The sequence below is a fragment of the Solea solea genome, chromosome 7 (genome assembly GCF_958295425.1).
Source record: "Solea solea chromosome 7, fSolSol10.1, whole genome shotgun sequence".
Lineage (NCBI taxonomy): Eukaryota > Metazoa > Chordata > Actinopteri > Pleuronectiformes > Soleidae > Solea > Solea solea.
Window position 1 is genome coordinate 8,025,883 of NC_081140.1, and position 16,079 is coordinate 8,041,961.

Sequence of the window (16,079 nt, forward strand, 5' to 3'; positions counted from 1 at the left end):
CATACAGTGACCTTTCACTGTGCAAATGAGGAGCTTCGTCACCACCAGCCTTAAAAAGCACAGTGTCGATGCACAATGCAGCAAACCAATATCTCGCAATGAATTCATATTCAAAGGTGAAGACTGTCGTGTAAAAATAGCACTGCGGAGAAGTTAAAGCTGTGTAAAAGAAATGGATATGCTCTGACTCTGCGGCACACATCTTCATTTTTTACTGAAATAATAATGCATAAAATGCATAAAAAAAAATAGGACAGCTAACAGTGCTCCATGGGGGAGCGTGCTCCAATAAATACCCTCATTAGATGACACTGTGACTTCAAGTGTTGTGGGTAGCAATGAAATGGAAACGTGATGACACACTGTGAACCGGGTGTCCCATTTTTACGACTCAAATCTTAATAATAATAAACCACATTGTAATCACGGCCGGCGTAGTGGCGGCCCACAGTGAAGTGATGCCAGAGCATGCCGTACTGTGCCTCGATTGTTTTCCTCCATAATATTGGCAGAACTGAGTGACAGTATTGATCCTGCGGTCTGTACGGCAGCATATTCAGCTGCTTAACAGCAGAATCAGATAACTGGACATGGATTAGCATACTAAGACATCAAGATAAGGGAGGCAGCGACTTTAGGCTGGGTCAGTGAGTCAATTGCTGGCCGACCTGCTGCAACTGTAGATGTATTGTTTTCAAAGAGCAGCCAACACACACACACACACACACACACACTCACACACTCTAACTGGTTTGTGCAGCTATCATGAACTTCCATTTATTTGGACAGCCAAACCAAAGCATTATCCCTAACCTTATCTATAAGGTTGAGGTAAGGTTTGTACAGGATCAATGTTTGTGCCAGAAAAGGTCCTAAAGAGTTAATAAATGCATGTGCACACACACACATACACACAGTCTCTCTCTGTCTCTAATATAAATGAATATAAATTAAATTTGGGCCACACGGTTGGTGTAGTGGTTAGCACCCGGGTTCAAGCCCAGGTTGGAACAAGGGCCTTTCTGCATGGAGTTTGCATGTTCTCCCCGTGTGTGCGTGGGTTTTCTCCGGGTTCTCCTGTTTCCTCCTACCGTCCAAAAACATGCAATATGGGGATTAAGTAAATTGGACACTCTAAATTGACCATAGATGTGAGAGTGAGAGTGAATGGTTGTTTGTCTGTTTGTCTTTATGTGTGGCCCTGCGATGAACTGTCCAGGGTTTACCCCACGACCCTCATGTGGAGGATAAAGCTGTAGAAGATGGATGGATGGATGGATAAATTACATTCAAAACATCGTCAAACAAGTTCACACGACGCTGATCAGTTCCACACACCAATCTCCATGCCGTACACAATGTGAATGTGTTTAGGCCTCGACTGACGTGAAGGAAGGCAGAACCGTAACATCTGTGTTAGTAAAGCACAAAAGCTGTGAATAGACAGAATATGGACCTAGAAAACTCTGAAAGGGCAAGTCTGATGTCACTTCCTTGGCTTAAAAGTAAGAGAAGTTTTTCCCTAATCCTTATAGTCTGTCTCTTTGTGTGTGTGAAAAAGCTGCAGCAGAGGATGTGGTCTTTCTGACAGGGGCATCTCAGTCACTCGCTGCAGAAGCTCAGGTCATGTCTTGTTTTTACTTGAGCTTTTGATTGTAACCACTGGGAAACTATCGCAGCAATAACTGTATCTTTAGTGTCTTTGATTCACTGCTCGACCAAGTCCACGTGCTCCTCACGCGTAAATCGGGGCACATAAATACTTTATTGCATTGAGCGAATTTTAATTGGCGCCGTGAATCATTTTCACCAATTTGTAGCAAATGACGTCTGCTGACGGATTATGTTTGCATCGAAAACACAAGTAAATAGCAGAGATTACCAAGTTAAACACGGATGGATGTAAAAGAGTGTTTCATCATGTTTTTGGCTTTCTCTAGGTTCTCTAAATTATTGATTCATCAACTTTGTTTGAGTCTCTACTTGGGGCTTTGGTGTTTTTAATAATTGGTGTAGAGTTTGGTGGACGTCTAGTGCTACAGCTATCAATCATATTCATTATTATTATTATTATTTTTTAAATCCTTTAATCAATAACAACATAAAAGTGGCATTAAATACACATCGTAGTTCTCCAGATTTCAAAATGACATGTTTAGTATGATGGACTAATGTGTCTGATGATAGTAAAAGATTAAATATTCATGTATAAGAAGCTTTAGTCATTAAATATTTGACTTGTACAGATGTGAACGCTGATTAACTGGCTTGTCGATTCATGATTCCGTCTTCCCGTGACTCGTGAAGGATGCAGCACGCGGTGCAGCGTTTGAACTTTTCCACACATTTATTCACTTTTTATTCTTTTCGCGCAGATGTTCGGGAGGTTGGATCTAGGAGCAACTTGTGGGAATGTGCTCAGAAAAAAAGTCTGTTCCCTTGTGTAAAGCACTTATCTGCGAGTTATTCCAGTAGAGTGGCCCGTGGGGAGCAGTAAACTGGCATCTGATGAGTATGATTGTGCGTAACTGTATAGAATTGAAGCGAGGGAGTGCTGGGAAAGATCATGCGCACTCAGCAGAACATAATGACAGAGACTGTGTCATACTGCAAGCCCGTACACCGAGATGACACATAGTGATGATGTAGTACAGCCGAGTAATGGTGCTAGATTTTCCTGTGTGGTTGCTCTGACCACCGGGAAAGCTGTGGCTCAGCACGGGAGGTTAACAATTTCACCTCGGTGAACTGGATGTGGCATAATCCTGTGAAAGGGAAGAATAGCAGATCACAACCCCCCAGGAGTCTTTTTTTTTCTCTTTTATACTCCTCTTCCCACCATCCAACCTGCCCTCCATTCCTGTGTATACTGGTACCCATCATCCCTTTCTCCAGCCTCATTTTGTCTGTAGCAACTGCAGGCACTCACCAGTGTCAGAGCGGGGGTGCAGGCTCTTCTGACACCACACTGTGTGTATGTGTGTGTGTGTGTGTGTGTGTGTGTGTGTGTGTGTGTGTGTCTGTGATAGGAAAGACAAATACAGTGTGTGGGTGTTTGCATGAGCGTGCATCTGCCTCTCTCACTATATAGTAATGGTTATAAATGCACGTGTGGGGATAATACACGAGTTGTACCTGCCCCATTAAACCAAACCTGTGCGCAAATGTGGGCACAGAGTCAGGGGGAAAAAAAAGGGGGGAGGAAGAGAGAAAGATAGATGCAGTTTCCCTCTCTTGCCTGTCTGCCACACCCAGTCCTCCTGCTTCCTCCTCCCAACTTCATCCCCCTCTCTCTCTCCATCTCTCTCTCTCCCTCTCTCTTCTTGTCTATCTGTTGGTGTTTCCATGAGAACAGAGAGAGCGCTGGTATGGGGGGTGGGCGAGTTGGTGGTGCGGGTGACGTGTCCTCAGTGCACATTGTGTGTGTGTGTGTGTGCGTGTGCATGCATGGTGCATGTGCCTGGCGTTGATCACTGCTCTCTTTCACACGTCTCTCTCCTGGCAAGAGCTGCTCCCGGCTGTGCCAGAAAACACGCTGTCGGCATCGGCCATGTCAAATTTGCAGACGCACAAAACTGTGCACACACACACGCACACACACACGCCACTCACTGATCTGAGATCCATAGTAGAACATGCAGTCTGAGACAGCACCTCGTGCACGTCAAAGGGGAGTGGATATGAAGAGAGGCATTGGTGCTGTGGAGATGAACAACGTTTTAAAAAAAGATGGACAATTAAATAAAAAAGGCCAAATATTTGACTTATATAGTCAGTTATTCAGGGAGAGTCTTTTTAGGGTGGGGCCGCAGCTTTTGATGAAGCCATGCTGAAAGAGAGGAGGAGGAGGAGGGGGGGGGGGGGGGGGGGAGAAGATGTAGAAGAGAGGAGTGCTGATCTAAAAGAGGTGGTGGGGTTCATAACTATGAGTGAGAATTGGGCGAGGGTGGGGGGAATAGTGTGAAGCGAAGATGGGAGGAGAGGGAGTGAGGGCTAGGGAGGGGTTTAAAGGGTGGGCTTTTAGTCATTGTCAGGCAGCCAGTAGGAGAGAGAGAGAGAGGGAAAGAGAGAGAGAGACAGAGAGAAGGAGGTGAGTCCAGGCAGACCAAGTGTAGAGCGTGTGTGTGCAAACTGGGATGAGTAAATGCGCCGAGCAGCTTAGCTGTTGATACAGCCAGAGAGAGAGGGTGTGAGAGAGAGAGAGAGAGAGAGAGTGTGTGAGCACGAAAGCAAGAGAGAGAGAGAGAGAGAGAGAGAGAGAGAGGGTGAGAGAGAAGAAGTGAAAGGGAGTAAAAGGGAAGAAAGAGGCAGAGAAGAAAAAGGGAGGATACTACAACTACAACTATGCTGTGCTGCATAAGAAGAACCAAACCGGTAAACTGCTCTCATTTGCTTCTTCAGTCATTCTGGCTTTTTTTATCTTCTTCTTCTTCTTCCTTATGATAAAATGCTGCATCTGAAATGTGAACTTTATGACTGTTGTTTTGTCTTCATTAGAGGAAAATGTATTTTCCTTTGACTCGGGGCCTGGTTCGTCTGAGCAGAAGTGTATCACACTGAGCCCAGACACGCCTAGTTAATGTGATTATCCTGCATGAATGGATGTTGCCACAATGCCTCTCACATCTCACACTGTACTTGCAAGAGAGGAGCAAGACTGTGACTTCATTTATGGGCGGATGGGCATTCCCTCGTATTGATCAAACACTCGCAAAAAGTGACAGATTAATGAAAAGATACCTGATCGATTCTGTATCGTATGTGCTCTTAAAAGCTGGAATACTCCCGCATTTATTCAGCGGCTCCTCTGAAGTCGACACATTGTTCCATTATTGTAACTTAGACAAAATATGTGCTTGTAAATGATGCTCTAAATGTATGTGGTGTTTCTTTATTTCTTTATTTCTTTTTACTTCTGATGTCTTGAGCAGAAATTGATGACACAGGAAAGTAAATTTCCACAGTGATGAGGAAAAAAAGGGTGGGGTACGGATTGAGTGAGCAGCACCATCATGTCAACGGCCTCGAGGGAATATAATGGGAATAAATGAGTCTAAATGGATTATAATAGTCCTCCAGCTTAATAAGTGGATCCTGTCAATGGAGGGTATGGTGAAGTATGCACTCATTTAAAGGGTGCGAAAGGGTGGTGTTGGCTAGCTTATAATAACCCAGAGCCTATTCTCAGTGGCAGTAAAAAAATAAATAAAAAAAGAAGGTGTTGCATGGGTGCGGGTGGGTCTGGACAGTGGAGGAGGAGGTGGCACTCTCCTCCCTTGCTCTCTTGTAGTCCAGCAGCTATCATAGTGGTTTTGTTTGTGATCAGGGAACCAGTTCTTGGTAGTATCTCAAGAAATAATTCTGATTTAATCTGATTTATAGCAAACACTGGATTCTGATAGGACTCCTTAAATGTCATCCTGCATGAGTCATATCAGCTGTGGCAGGGAGGGAGAAGCAGAGGGAGAAAAGAAAGCAAGTGTTGCCGGGGTTGAAAGACATGCGGGGAGAGGAAGATGCAAGAGAGATTGACAGGAGAGATCGAGTGGCAGGGTGGAGGGTGGTTGGTGCACATGGGGATGGATGGAGTGAGGTAGAGAGACGAAGGGGAACCTGGTGGGCATGGAAAGAGAGGTGGAAAAAACCCACAGGGAGGGAGATCGGGGGAAGGTAGAGGGAGGCATGCATGCTGCAAAGCAAGAAAAAATGCAACGACAGAGTAAAAGTAGATGGGATATTACAAATGGAAACAAATGGAAATGGTGACAGAGAGAGGGACGACGGGTGGAGGAATTGAGCAGGTGCAAATGTGAGGAAGAATGGGAGGGGGGGGGAGATGATGAAGGAATAGAAGCCGGCATGCTGCACTCTGCAGACCATGTGGGTGAGGCACCGGCTTTTTCCCACAGTCGCATTAACACTGTCGCTGCTTCGAGTATCACAGGGAAAAAACATCCACTCGCTCTTGCTTTTCATGAGCCTGGGCATGAATTAATCCAGACAGACTCAGTCGTCTTCATGTCTTCATGGACGGATGAGCAAAGAACGGGGGGGGGAGTCTGCTTTAAAACATGGCAACGTTGCTGTGGGTGCTGCCATTGTGGTGTTAAGTGCTCAATCGGAGTAAAACAAACGGCGGCACTTCACATTTAACTCTTCCCCACTATTGCCCCCAGCCTCTAGCTCTGGATTTATTTAAATTTAGTGGAAAAAAACTCAACCCCAACACTTATCAAATCCCACCCATGTCTGCTCTTTCAAAAAGTGCCTCTCCACCTCATTTCCCCAAAGACAAACTCCTTAATTAAGACGCAGACTTCAAGCTTAGAGAAAAGGATCTCCTCTTGTACCGTGGCTCCTCGTGCCCTCAGTGCCCTCTCCCTCGGAGCCAAAGAATTAGCCACAGCCCACATCTCCTGCTTCCTCCCCCTCCCCCTCTCCCAAAGCACCTCATCCAAACCCCTGCCTCTCTCCTCCAGCTCCTCTGCACTTCCACTTGCCTTCTCTGCTCAGCACCTTTCTTCGTCCTCATCCCCTGGCCCCCTATGCGATCAGCGGCAATTGCAGAGCCTTTGTTCAGACAGAGAGCCGGCGTAATCGAATTAAGAGGCTGCTCCGGAGGACGTAATGACGCTGGCATATGGCTGCTTATTAGGTGCTGTGGTGCATCTTTTCCCAGGCTGTCGTAAAAAAAAAAAAAAAACCTTTAACATTGCTCATCAATTCCCTGTCAAAAGGAACAAGAGCGAGAGAGAGAGAATGAGAGAGGGAGCGGGGGCTGTGGCAGTCACCACCTGAGCCCTCCTCTCCTCATCTGCAGGAGATAGCTGGCTAAAAGGGTGTGGTGCTCTGCTGTGTGTGTGTGTGTGTGTGTGTGTGAGGAGCAGGAGAGAAGAGTGGGGAGCAGTTTGCTCAGTGAGAAGAGTGAAAAAATGACAGAAAGAGAAAGGAGATATTCAGAACATAGACAGCAGCTGTCTGAATGATTCGTGCAGAAAGCAGACAGACACTGGCATCACGCCGGCGTGTTCAGGTGAAGCGTGTGTGTGTGTGTGTGTGACACCGGCCGAGCTGATAAAATTACCCCTCTGCGTATCTGCAAACTGTGGCAGAAAGACACAGAACAGGGTGGTTTTTCCCCATTGCATTTAAATGAACACTGTAATTTATGACTTACATTATCTTTAAAGAGACTTCAGCCCCCCCCGTGCCTGTTTATGATAAAAGGGGGCCTGTGTAACTCTACTGTTACCAGTGCAAATAATATTCCTCTCAGCAGCATTTGATCCAAAGCTGGAAGGAGCAGGGACGTGAAAAGGGAGTGTCCTTTTTTGAACGGATAAGTGGATTAATCACGTTTTTTAAAAGAAAGACGTGATTATGATGCCTGCTTAATGTGTGCATTAGAGTGAGCTGTGGTTCTGTGGTCATTCGACCAGCACCACGTCTCTCCCCCCCCCACGCCCGAAACATGTCCCTAATGGCACTGGCAATGAGGCAGTGCGAAGGTGGTGGATTGTTGCTGTGTGTCAACATTGGGGGATGGTATGTGTGTGTGTGTGTGTGTGTGTGTGTGTGTATGTGCAGTTATGGATCTGTCGGTAAAAACCATTGACTCTAGGGTGTGGTTCTCACGACAGCCATGCCCACCCAAGGACAGAGACAGGGAGGGAGTGAGAGAGAGAGAGAGAGAGAGCACAGACCACTGCCGATAGGTAAAGCCGTCAAATAATGTGCTTAAACATTTTAGCACAGCGATTTATTACTTTTACAGGACACAATTTTGTCCTTTGGTGATTGGCACTGTAAATAACGTTACTAACTGTTCCATTCCCATCATGAAGACAGCTGTTGCTCATGCCCCCAGTGCCCTGTCAGAGATGACAGTGACTCTCCTATGTTGCTATATTGAGAATTGCATGAAATGTCTCACAGTCGTGTGAGAAGAGGCCCATTATATTGCACAAATTCCACGGTTTGGTTGCTAATAAGCACACATTTCTCTGGTTAATGGGGTGTATCTATGGCAACCAGAAAGGCCGTGTTCATAGAGGAAGCACTGCGGGCTAATTGCAAGAAGTAATTTGATTACCCTGATAATGCAAATATGTTGTCTCATCACAAATTAATCAAGGAAGCCACAGAGTCTTGGTGTGAAGGGAGCACGTCTTGTCGTGGGCTGTACCCTTGGGAGGCGCCGCTGTATTTATGAATGAAAATGTGTGCCGCACAGACGAGTAACTAAGTAGACGAGCGCCTGCAGGAGAGTATGTGACCGGGGTTCAATTAACAGTCACAGTCCTCACGGAGCCCATATTGAAAACATTTGGTGCAAAGTTTTCCTTTTAAACGAGATTTAAAAACAGACTTTTATGCATTGCACCACTGGCGAGTGTATATATGCATATATTACAGCGGTGTGTCATCAATCTTTCAATACATGGTAACATATGACAGGAGTCAGATAATGACAGAGCAGCACCTTTTTGAAGAAGTGACGCACAGACAAATGTCAATAATTCAAATGATGATGCTACAGTTGTGGTCCAACCATGACGGTAATCTTCCTTCCCCTTCTCCTTACACTGTTATGAGATCACTTGGCAGTCTGCTGGTATTTTATTACATTTGCACTCACACACACACACACACACACACACACACACACACACACACACACACACACACACACACACAGATTGCTAAAGTAAATGACATCCCCTTTTGTTCCAATAATGATGTCATACCCTGGCCATTCCAAACACCCTCATCCATCCCTCTCTTTCTACCAACCCGTCTGACTCACAGTTTGCAGTAATTGTATTAAGTGTTAAGTGCTCGGGTCAAAGATTTTAGCAATTGTAAGCACCTATGAGATCAGAAATAATAAAAGAAAAGTCACCAGAGACCTGCAGAGGGTGTGCCAGTCTGTCTGCCTCCATGCCGCCGATCTGCTCTCATAGCACTGCACCTCTTTGACTTTATTGGGACTATTTAAAAACTGTATGTTTTTTTTTAAGGCGAGGAGCAACAATATTCCACTCCTTTCACAACCTGTGATTTTATAGTATTTTTTTTTTGTATAGGTTTTAATATTGCATTGCACTAAAATTGCTTCAGGAAGATGATGTATTGGATTTATACCCCGAGCCCAAGAGTCTGCTGCGAATAAAGGTGGAGGAGGTGGTGGCTTTACCGTGGCCTCGCTGCTCCAATATTGCAGTGACACACTGACCCTGAGGAGGACGTGTTGGTTTAGGGCCTCTGGCTCTTAAATCATGTCTCACCAATTTAATTTCTCGGCAACTGTCCAAGTCAGGCCTCGTGTTTAATACGGGAATCAGGGAAGGGACACGTGGCTGCAGCAGGTTGCAGCAGCCAGTGTCTTTTCCACTTAGATTCACTGACCTTTAACAAGATGCCACTGCACAGTGACACTAACATACACACCTATAACCCCATCAGTCCTTCTGCTACATCACACGCTCCTCCTTATCCATGCTGATTGCTCCCACTGATTTATGAGTTTCTATTGGCCTGCTCCCCCCCGAGGGGTCCGATGAACTGCCAATCAGGGTGACATATATTCTTTCATAGCACCAACCAGTAGACGTGATGAGTTAGCACTCTGGTTGTCAAGGTAACCTTTGATGGTTGGGAGGGGTATGGCAGTGAATGCTGAGGAGATTCTAGGCAGCTGGTTCCCTAGCAGCCAGAGATGGAGCTTTAGAATGCTACTTCACCTCAAGGACAGAGATGCACTCATTATTTTGGAGAAAGAGCCTCCGTTTTTGAACATCTATGGGGTTTTTTTTTCTGCTCGCAGTTTTGTGGATAGTCTCAGCAGAGAATGCAGCAAACACGGATGCGCAACTTTTTAAGTTTATTCACAGAATCTGTTTCCGCAGCCTTATCAAGAGCACAATATCCACCTCATGTCTGAATTAAATAAACCACAATAACTGCCCGGAGTCATGTTGTTTGTTGTGCCATAAATCCAAAGGGTATCCAATTCATTATGTTCAGGGAATCAACGCCAACACAAATTCCTGTGATTCACCACTGCACTAAATCCCCCTTTTCCAGCACATGACATGACAAAATATTGTACCTTTATTCTATTGTCAGAGGTAACTGGTTCCAGACCAAGCTGTGACACACAGAAAGACCATTTAGATTGAGCAGTTTTCACATATTTATCATTTGGCTTGCATGCTCTGACAGTTTGTGTTTGCCCCGTGTTGCTTATTCACATTCATTTAAGATGCACATTTCAATCTTTGGATTAGTTGAACCTTGGCTAGATAAATATATTTATTTGATTTGATTTTTTTGTTACCTTAATTTGTTTGCCAATTCATTTTGAATGTATACTGATTCATTTTGTTTGCCACTTCCAGTGCTCATCATTCATTCCTTTATTTGATTTGATTTCTTTTCATTAGATTTTTATGACTCATAGCACAGCCCACTATTTGATGGACAACTATGGAGGCAGTAACTCAAGGTAATATCACGGAACCCCTTTCAATATTACATGTGTTGCCCCTTTTCCTCCTAATCTTGCTCCTTTTCCAGTCCTACACTTCTACTTAATTCCAAAAAAAAAAAAAAATCCTGAAACCCTAACCCAGTTTTTCCAGTCTATGGTTCTCCAGTGAAACCACAACTCATAAATTAACTAACAACTACCTCTCATAGCACATTCTTTTGTCACTTTCCATCTTCTGACCTTTCACTCGTGCATCTTTCGTGGAATTGTACACTCAAAAAAACCAAAGTTTGATTACTTGAATATGTGGGATTATCATCCCCAAGCGGTACATGCCATGAGTAGTTGTATGTTTTTATGTGACAGCCCACGGTCAAGTTTAAAGGATTACCCATTGCTCCCTGGGCGCAGATCAGTGCTGCCCACTGCAAGAAAAAATTATTCTAAAAATAAATATCAGTACTAGAGTTCCTTGTGCTGGTTTCCAATGGATCTTCACATGAGATTATGGTTTTTTTAACAGCTGTATTCTCTCTTGTCTGCCAGGTGGAGAAAAATGAGGATGTGGACCAAAAGATCGAACAGGATGGCACCACTAACAAACCTGAGGACAAGGCCCACAAGGCTGCCACCAAAATACAGGCCAGCTTCCGTGGACACATAACTCGGAAAAAGATGAAAGGTGGAGAGGAAGACAAGGACGAAGACAGTCCTGCGGCTGCAGAGGAGGCGACAGAGGGAGGAGAGAAGGTAAACGGAGACGAGACACCTGCAATCGAGGAGGAAGCTGCAGGAGAAGAGGCCAAGAAGGAGGAGGAGACGAGCCAAACCAAAAGCCCAGTGGCGGAGAAGCCAGCGAATTCTCCAGCAGCTGCCGCCGCTGCGTCTCCTGTAGCGGCTGCGCCAGCTGCTGCTTCTCCTGCGGCCGCCACGGCGTCTCCCGAGCCCCAGAAAGAGGAGCCAAAGGCTGAGGAGAAAGCTGAGGAGAAGCCCAAAGAAGTGGAGGCCCCGGCGGTGGCAGCCAAGAGTCCCACGACAGCCACAGCTGAGGAGAAGAAGGAGGAGGAGAAGAGTGAAGAGAAAAAGGAGGAGGCCAGACAAGCCGACGTGCCTGCTGCTGTCAGCTCGACAGCCGAGAAGGAGGAGCCTAACCAAACAAATGATAAACAAGGTATGCAGGATGTTCCTACACTTTATCAATAAAATAGGATAAATTGGAAATTCAGAAGACGATAGAACCAGGAAACTGGTGTCCCGAGTTTGAAGTAGCATTTTATCCAAATATAAAAAATATTCTGGACACTCTCACCAATCAAGAAGCAATTTACTCCGTGTAAAAATTTTATAAACATCAATACGTGAGTTATGCTGTAGCCTGCTTGGCAGGCATCACAGGAAATAACTGCTTGTTGGGTGTGTGGGATTTAACGCTCTTTGGCAGCGCTCCACCATTCACAGGTTGATGCAGAGGTACGGCTCAATATTTGATTAGACAGACAGTTGCATCTCGGTCTGTGCAAGATGGGGAACTGTATATGGATGAGGTGCGGAGACTGAGGATGGAAGCGTTGGAGCTCAAGCGCGTCCAGCTCAGGGAATTGGCACGACTTCCTGTGCTTCTCTGAAGGGCTCGTAAGATTTGAGTCCTGGCACCAACACGGTGCTTCAATCATTTACTGGAAAGACAACACCCACAGCGGTGGATTGATGACCGCCCCAAACCTTTGGTGCGCGCGTCACAGTCAAAGCATTGACAGCGACCTGACAGATTTCACGGCAGTCCATCACAAAATGTCCAATTACGGCAGAACGTACACTCCCATAAAAAAGAGCGAAGGTCATGAAACAATATGGCAATGCTGACAAAATAAACTTCCACAACATGCACTTGACATTAACCCATATATCTGGTCCAAGGACTCTCCGACTGGGTCAGACAAGTAGGTAATGGAGCATGCTCAGTCTGCATGAGGTGGAGAACACGCACACACACACACACACACACACAGGTTTGCTCAGCTGAACAGACTAAACAATGTATTATCCCTAACCTTAACCAATACCAGTTCATACCTAACTGGAACCTTCACCATAACCACAATTAAAATATTAGCCCAATTAGCCAGTTCCAGTCCTCATTAGTACCTGGTTTTGGTCTCCATGGGGACCACTGGTCCTGGCAAGGTCAGTGTTTATTCCACACACACATACATGGACACAGAACTACATGGAAACTAGGTCACCTAGACAGCACTCTCTTCCCCTGTTGTCATAGTTACCACCTCCACGGGATAGCTGGCCTGCATGGAACAAAGCCGTGATAACAGGTGCTCTGATTTAAATGAATGATTAATGATCCTCACCGGTCACAAGCCGCACCAGAGAAGCCTGTCGCAAACAAAACAGCACTTGACAAAGAACCGCACATTAACAAACCCACTGCTGGCCATCATCTGCTTTACTAACAGAGACAGCAAATGAATATTTATAACAAAGTCACTCGGCCAGGATTTGTCAGCACACAGACTGTGTTACATGCAAGGACGCCAGGTACTCTGATCCGTCTGAATAATTTACGATGTAGTCTGCCTTTGATCCAGATTCTCCATTAAGGATATTCGGCTTTACTGGCCCAACTTAGTTACATCCAACCAAGTTGCTGGCTGTATATCTGACAGCGTAATGAATTATATAAAAGCACTGCATATTCCCCACCTATTTTTTAGTTGACGTTTACTGAGTCAGATTTTAATTAAATGGAAGAAATGCAAGTATACATTTGGGATCACACCCCCAAGTTCATCATTGTATTTTTTCAAAGTGTATGTCAATTTTTCAAGGACAAGTCACGCAAACAGAAACCATTCCTTCAAAAAAACCCTTTCCTCGTGCGGTGAATTATGTCCCATTTGGGAAACATAATTCATCCTCTCACTGCACAACGTTCAATCAAAATTTCAATCAAATCAATTTTGTTTGTATAATCCAAATCCTGCTGTGTGCATAATGGGTAAGAGACACATCTCCATGTCTTATTTGATAACGCGCCAGCATTTATTCAGAGTCAGTAATGTCTCTGTGGTAAAGTAAACGGGGACGGCACTTTGTGTCAGAAAGCAGGAACGACAGGCGCAGCGTTGTACACTGGGCGAAATCATATTTGCATCTCACAGGTCAGCGACTGCTGAGACGGACGTTCACGAGTCTGTCACAACGGCTAACAAGCTAATTACCTCTTACCTGCTATGACTCATGCTGTCTCGAGTCACACATGATTACACACAAACTCAGGCTCGCGCACGCACACACACACTTAACACAAGCAATAACACCGACATGATGGCCCCACTTCTTTCTTTCTTTCTCTGCCTCCCTCCCTCTCTCACCCGCCCTCCCACCCTCTCTTTCTCTCTTACACACACATGCTCCATCACTCCAATCTCTAGTGCAATGATGTCATTCTTTCATGGCTGCTCCATGTCTATTAAAAGAGTATGAGATCACCGAGGTTTGACATCACCGCTCTCAGGGTACTTGAATAATAGATTTTGGTCAGACACAATAAAACGGATGACTGATGACTGATCGCGTGATTACGTCTTATCCACGATTTATATATATATATATAAAGTGAACTTTTTAACTTGGAGACTACAGCAACATCTAATAAGTGAACAGCAAATTAACACGTTGTATAGGATTTTTAAAGACCAGAATGACACGTGAATATGATTGTTATTCAGCATCATAGCATTACAATTCAGAATATGTGGATGTGACAGGCGGAGATGCCGCTGTTAACATCTCGATGTCAGTTAAAGTGTTTCTCGGCTCCATTAGGAGCACTCTCTTCCTGTATTATTTACACTGCCAATTTCAGACGTTTCGCCGCGTCTTCTGAATGACACGGCCCTCAGCTTTAACGCCGCGTGAGCGTCATGGAGTCGTTTCGTGTTCGAATTTCATTTTTTTTCTCTCAAACCCCGCCTTTTATCCGTCATCTCTCCTCCTTCTTCTCAACCACTCACAGATGCTGCAGAGGAGTCTAAGGCGGAGGAGGCCGCCCCGGCGGCAGACGCAGCGGCGGAGGCCACCGAGTCCAAGAATGACTAAGGCAAAGTCGAATGCAAAGAAAGCAGAATTAAGAATGAAGAATAACATAACAAAAACAAAAATCTAAAAAGGTTGCTCTTTGCCTTCCCAATGAGAGGGCACTCCGTTTCTATTTGTTTGTCATTTTTTGTGTGGCAATGATTTTCTCATGTTGGGGGGAGTTTCCAGCGTGATGTTTTTTGGCTCAAGCTAATACTTTGAGGAAGTGGTGATGATGATGATGACGATGATGATGTTGTAGTTGATGATTATGGAAATATGATTGTTATTCTGATGATGAAGATGATGATGATGATGATGATGATGATGATGACGGGGACGAGGATTTGATTTGCTTCATCTTCACTATTTAATGTAAATGAAATATCTGTGGAACGACCGCTTCCCAACTGGAGGTTCACACATTTAAAATGCATTGACGATGCGCCACATTTGATTTGCATTGCAATGCACTTTATTAGTCACATTTAGATATAATCCGTTTTCGCAGCAACGTGCACAAACATGGTTTAAAAAATTGCAGCCCTAGTTTTCGACACGGCACAAGTGTACTGAGAACACAGCAAAAGTAGATAAAGTACGTGACACACACTGGATGGAAAATAGAATGTATAGTTAAATGTGTGACATCTCCACTTGGACGACTTTGTCCTGAATCCAAAAAAAACCACACATAGGACAAGAATGTCACTCTCTCTCTGTTCTGCTTGAGTCATTCAAGCTTGGTTTACACCCCTTTTACATACTCACATTTATAATAAAGGACCTGTTGCCATTTGAATGACATGATCATACAATAAACTATAGAAATCTGCTATAGTATTGATGTAACTGGCTCTTACATGACAATTTGTGTTCCGCCAGCCAACTGTGAGAACAGTAGCATGAACCATCGAACCAGATGCATGATGGGAACTCTCCCTCTGAGAGGAAACTTTTTCGCAGTCACAAAAACTTAAGAGGTGTGGCGGCTTCTTTTTGATGTCTTTGGTGTTGTTATGACAGTTTATATGAATTGGAAAAATACTCTTGCACTGATGTTACAAGAAAAAAAAGGTTAAAAAAAGTAAAATCTTAACAAACGAGCAAACACAAAAAAAAAATACTTTTCCTATGTTCCAGTGAGTGCAATGTCCAGTTTCAACCTTATCAAGGAGTTCAAACTTGTGAGAAAACATATGAAAAAAATAAAAATGGTTTCAATGTCTGTTTTCAAAATAAAGCAAATGTGCCAATTACCACCATAAACTGTGGCGTTTATTTAAAAGAACTGTTGGAAATGACTCATTACACTTTGATCAATGATGACAACATTGTTTCAATTTTCCTATGAGTGCTATTCAAATTAATAGTTCACATTTGGAAAACATGCTTATAAATCTAATACATCTGTAGAGTTGACATTATAAAGCTGGAGTGAGGGGACATTTTTCTTAACATGAAGTCTGTAAACAGTAAACTGTCTGTAAACAGA

The 16,079-nt window shown here is 44.4% G+C and overlaps 1 protein-coding gene across 1 annotated transcript; it reads left to right on the top strand.

Moving 5' to 3' along the window:
* The first annotated feature begins 4,057 nt into the window (after window positions 1–4,057).
* Window positions 4,058–15,844, top strand: gap43 (growth associated protein 43). The gene is made up of 3 exons (XM_058634811.1): window positions 4,058–4,374; window positions 11,039–11,663; window positions 14,523–15,844. Exons 1-3 carry the CDS (start codon window positions 4,345–4,347, stop codon window positions 14,603–14,605), a joined length of 738 nt encoding a protein of 245 aa, XP_058490794.1. The 5' UTR covers window positions 4,058–4,344; the 3' UTR covers window positions 14,606–15,844.
* Window positions 15,845–16,079: the final 235 nt, after the last annotated feature.

Bases quoted from the DNA above. Each gene is read 5' to 3' on its own strand.
- gap43 (XM_058634811.1), top strand. From the start codon at position 4,345: ATGCTGTGCTGCATAAGAAGAACCAAACCG. The intron at 4,375-11,038 runs GTAAACTGCTCT...CTTGTCTGCCAG, and splicing joins GCATAAGAAGAACCAAACCG to GTGGAGAAAAATGAGGATGT. The intron at 11,664-14,522 runs GTATGCAGGATG...AACCACTCACAG, and splicing joins CCAAACAAATGATAAACAAG to ATGCTGCAGAGGAGTCTAAG.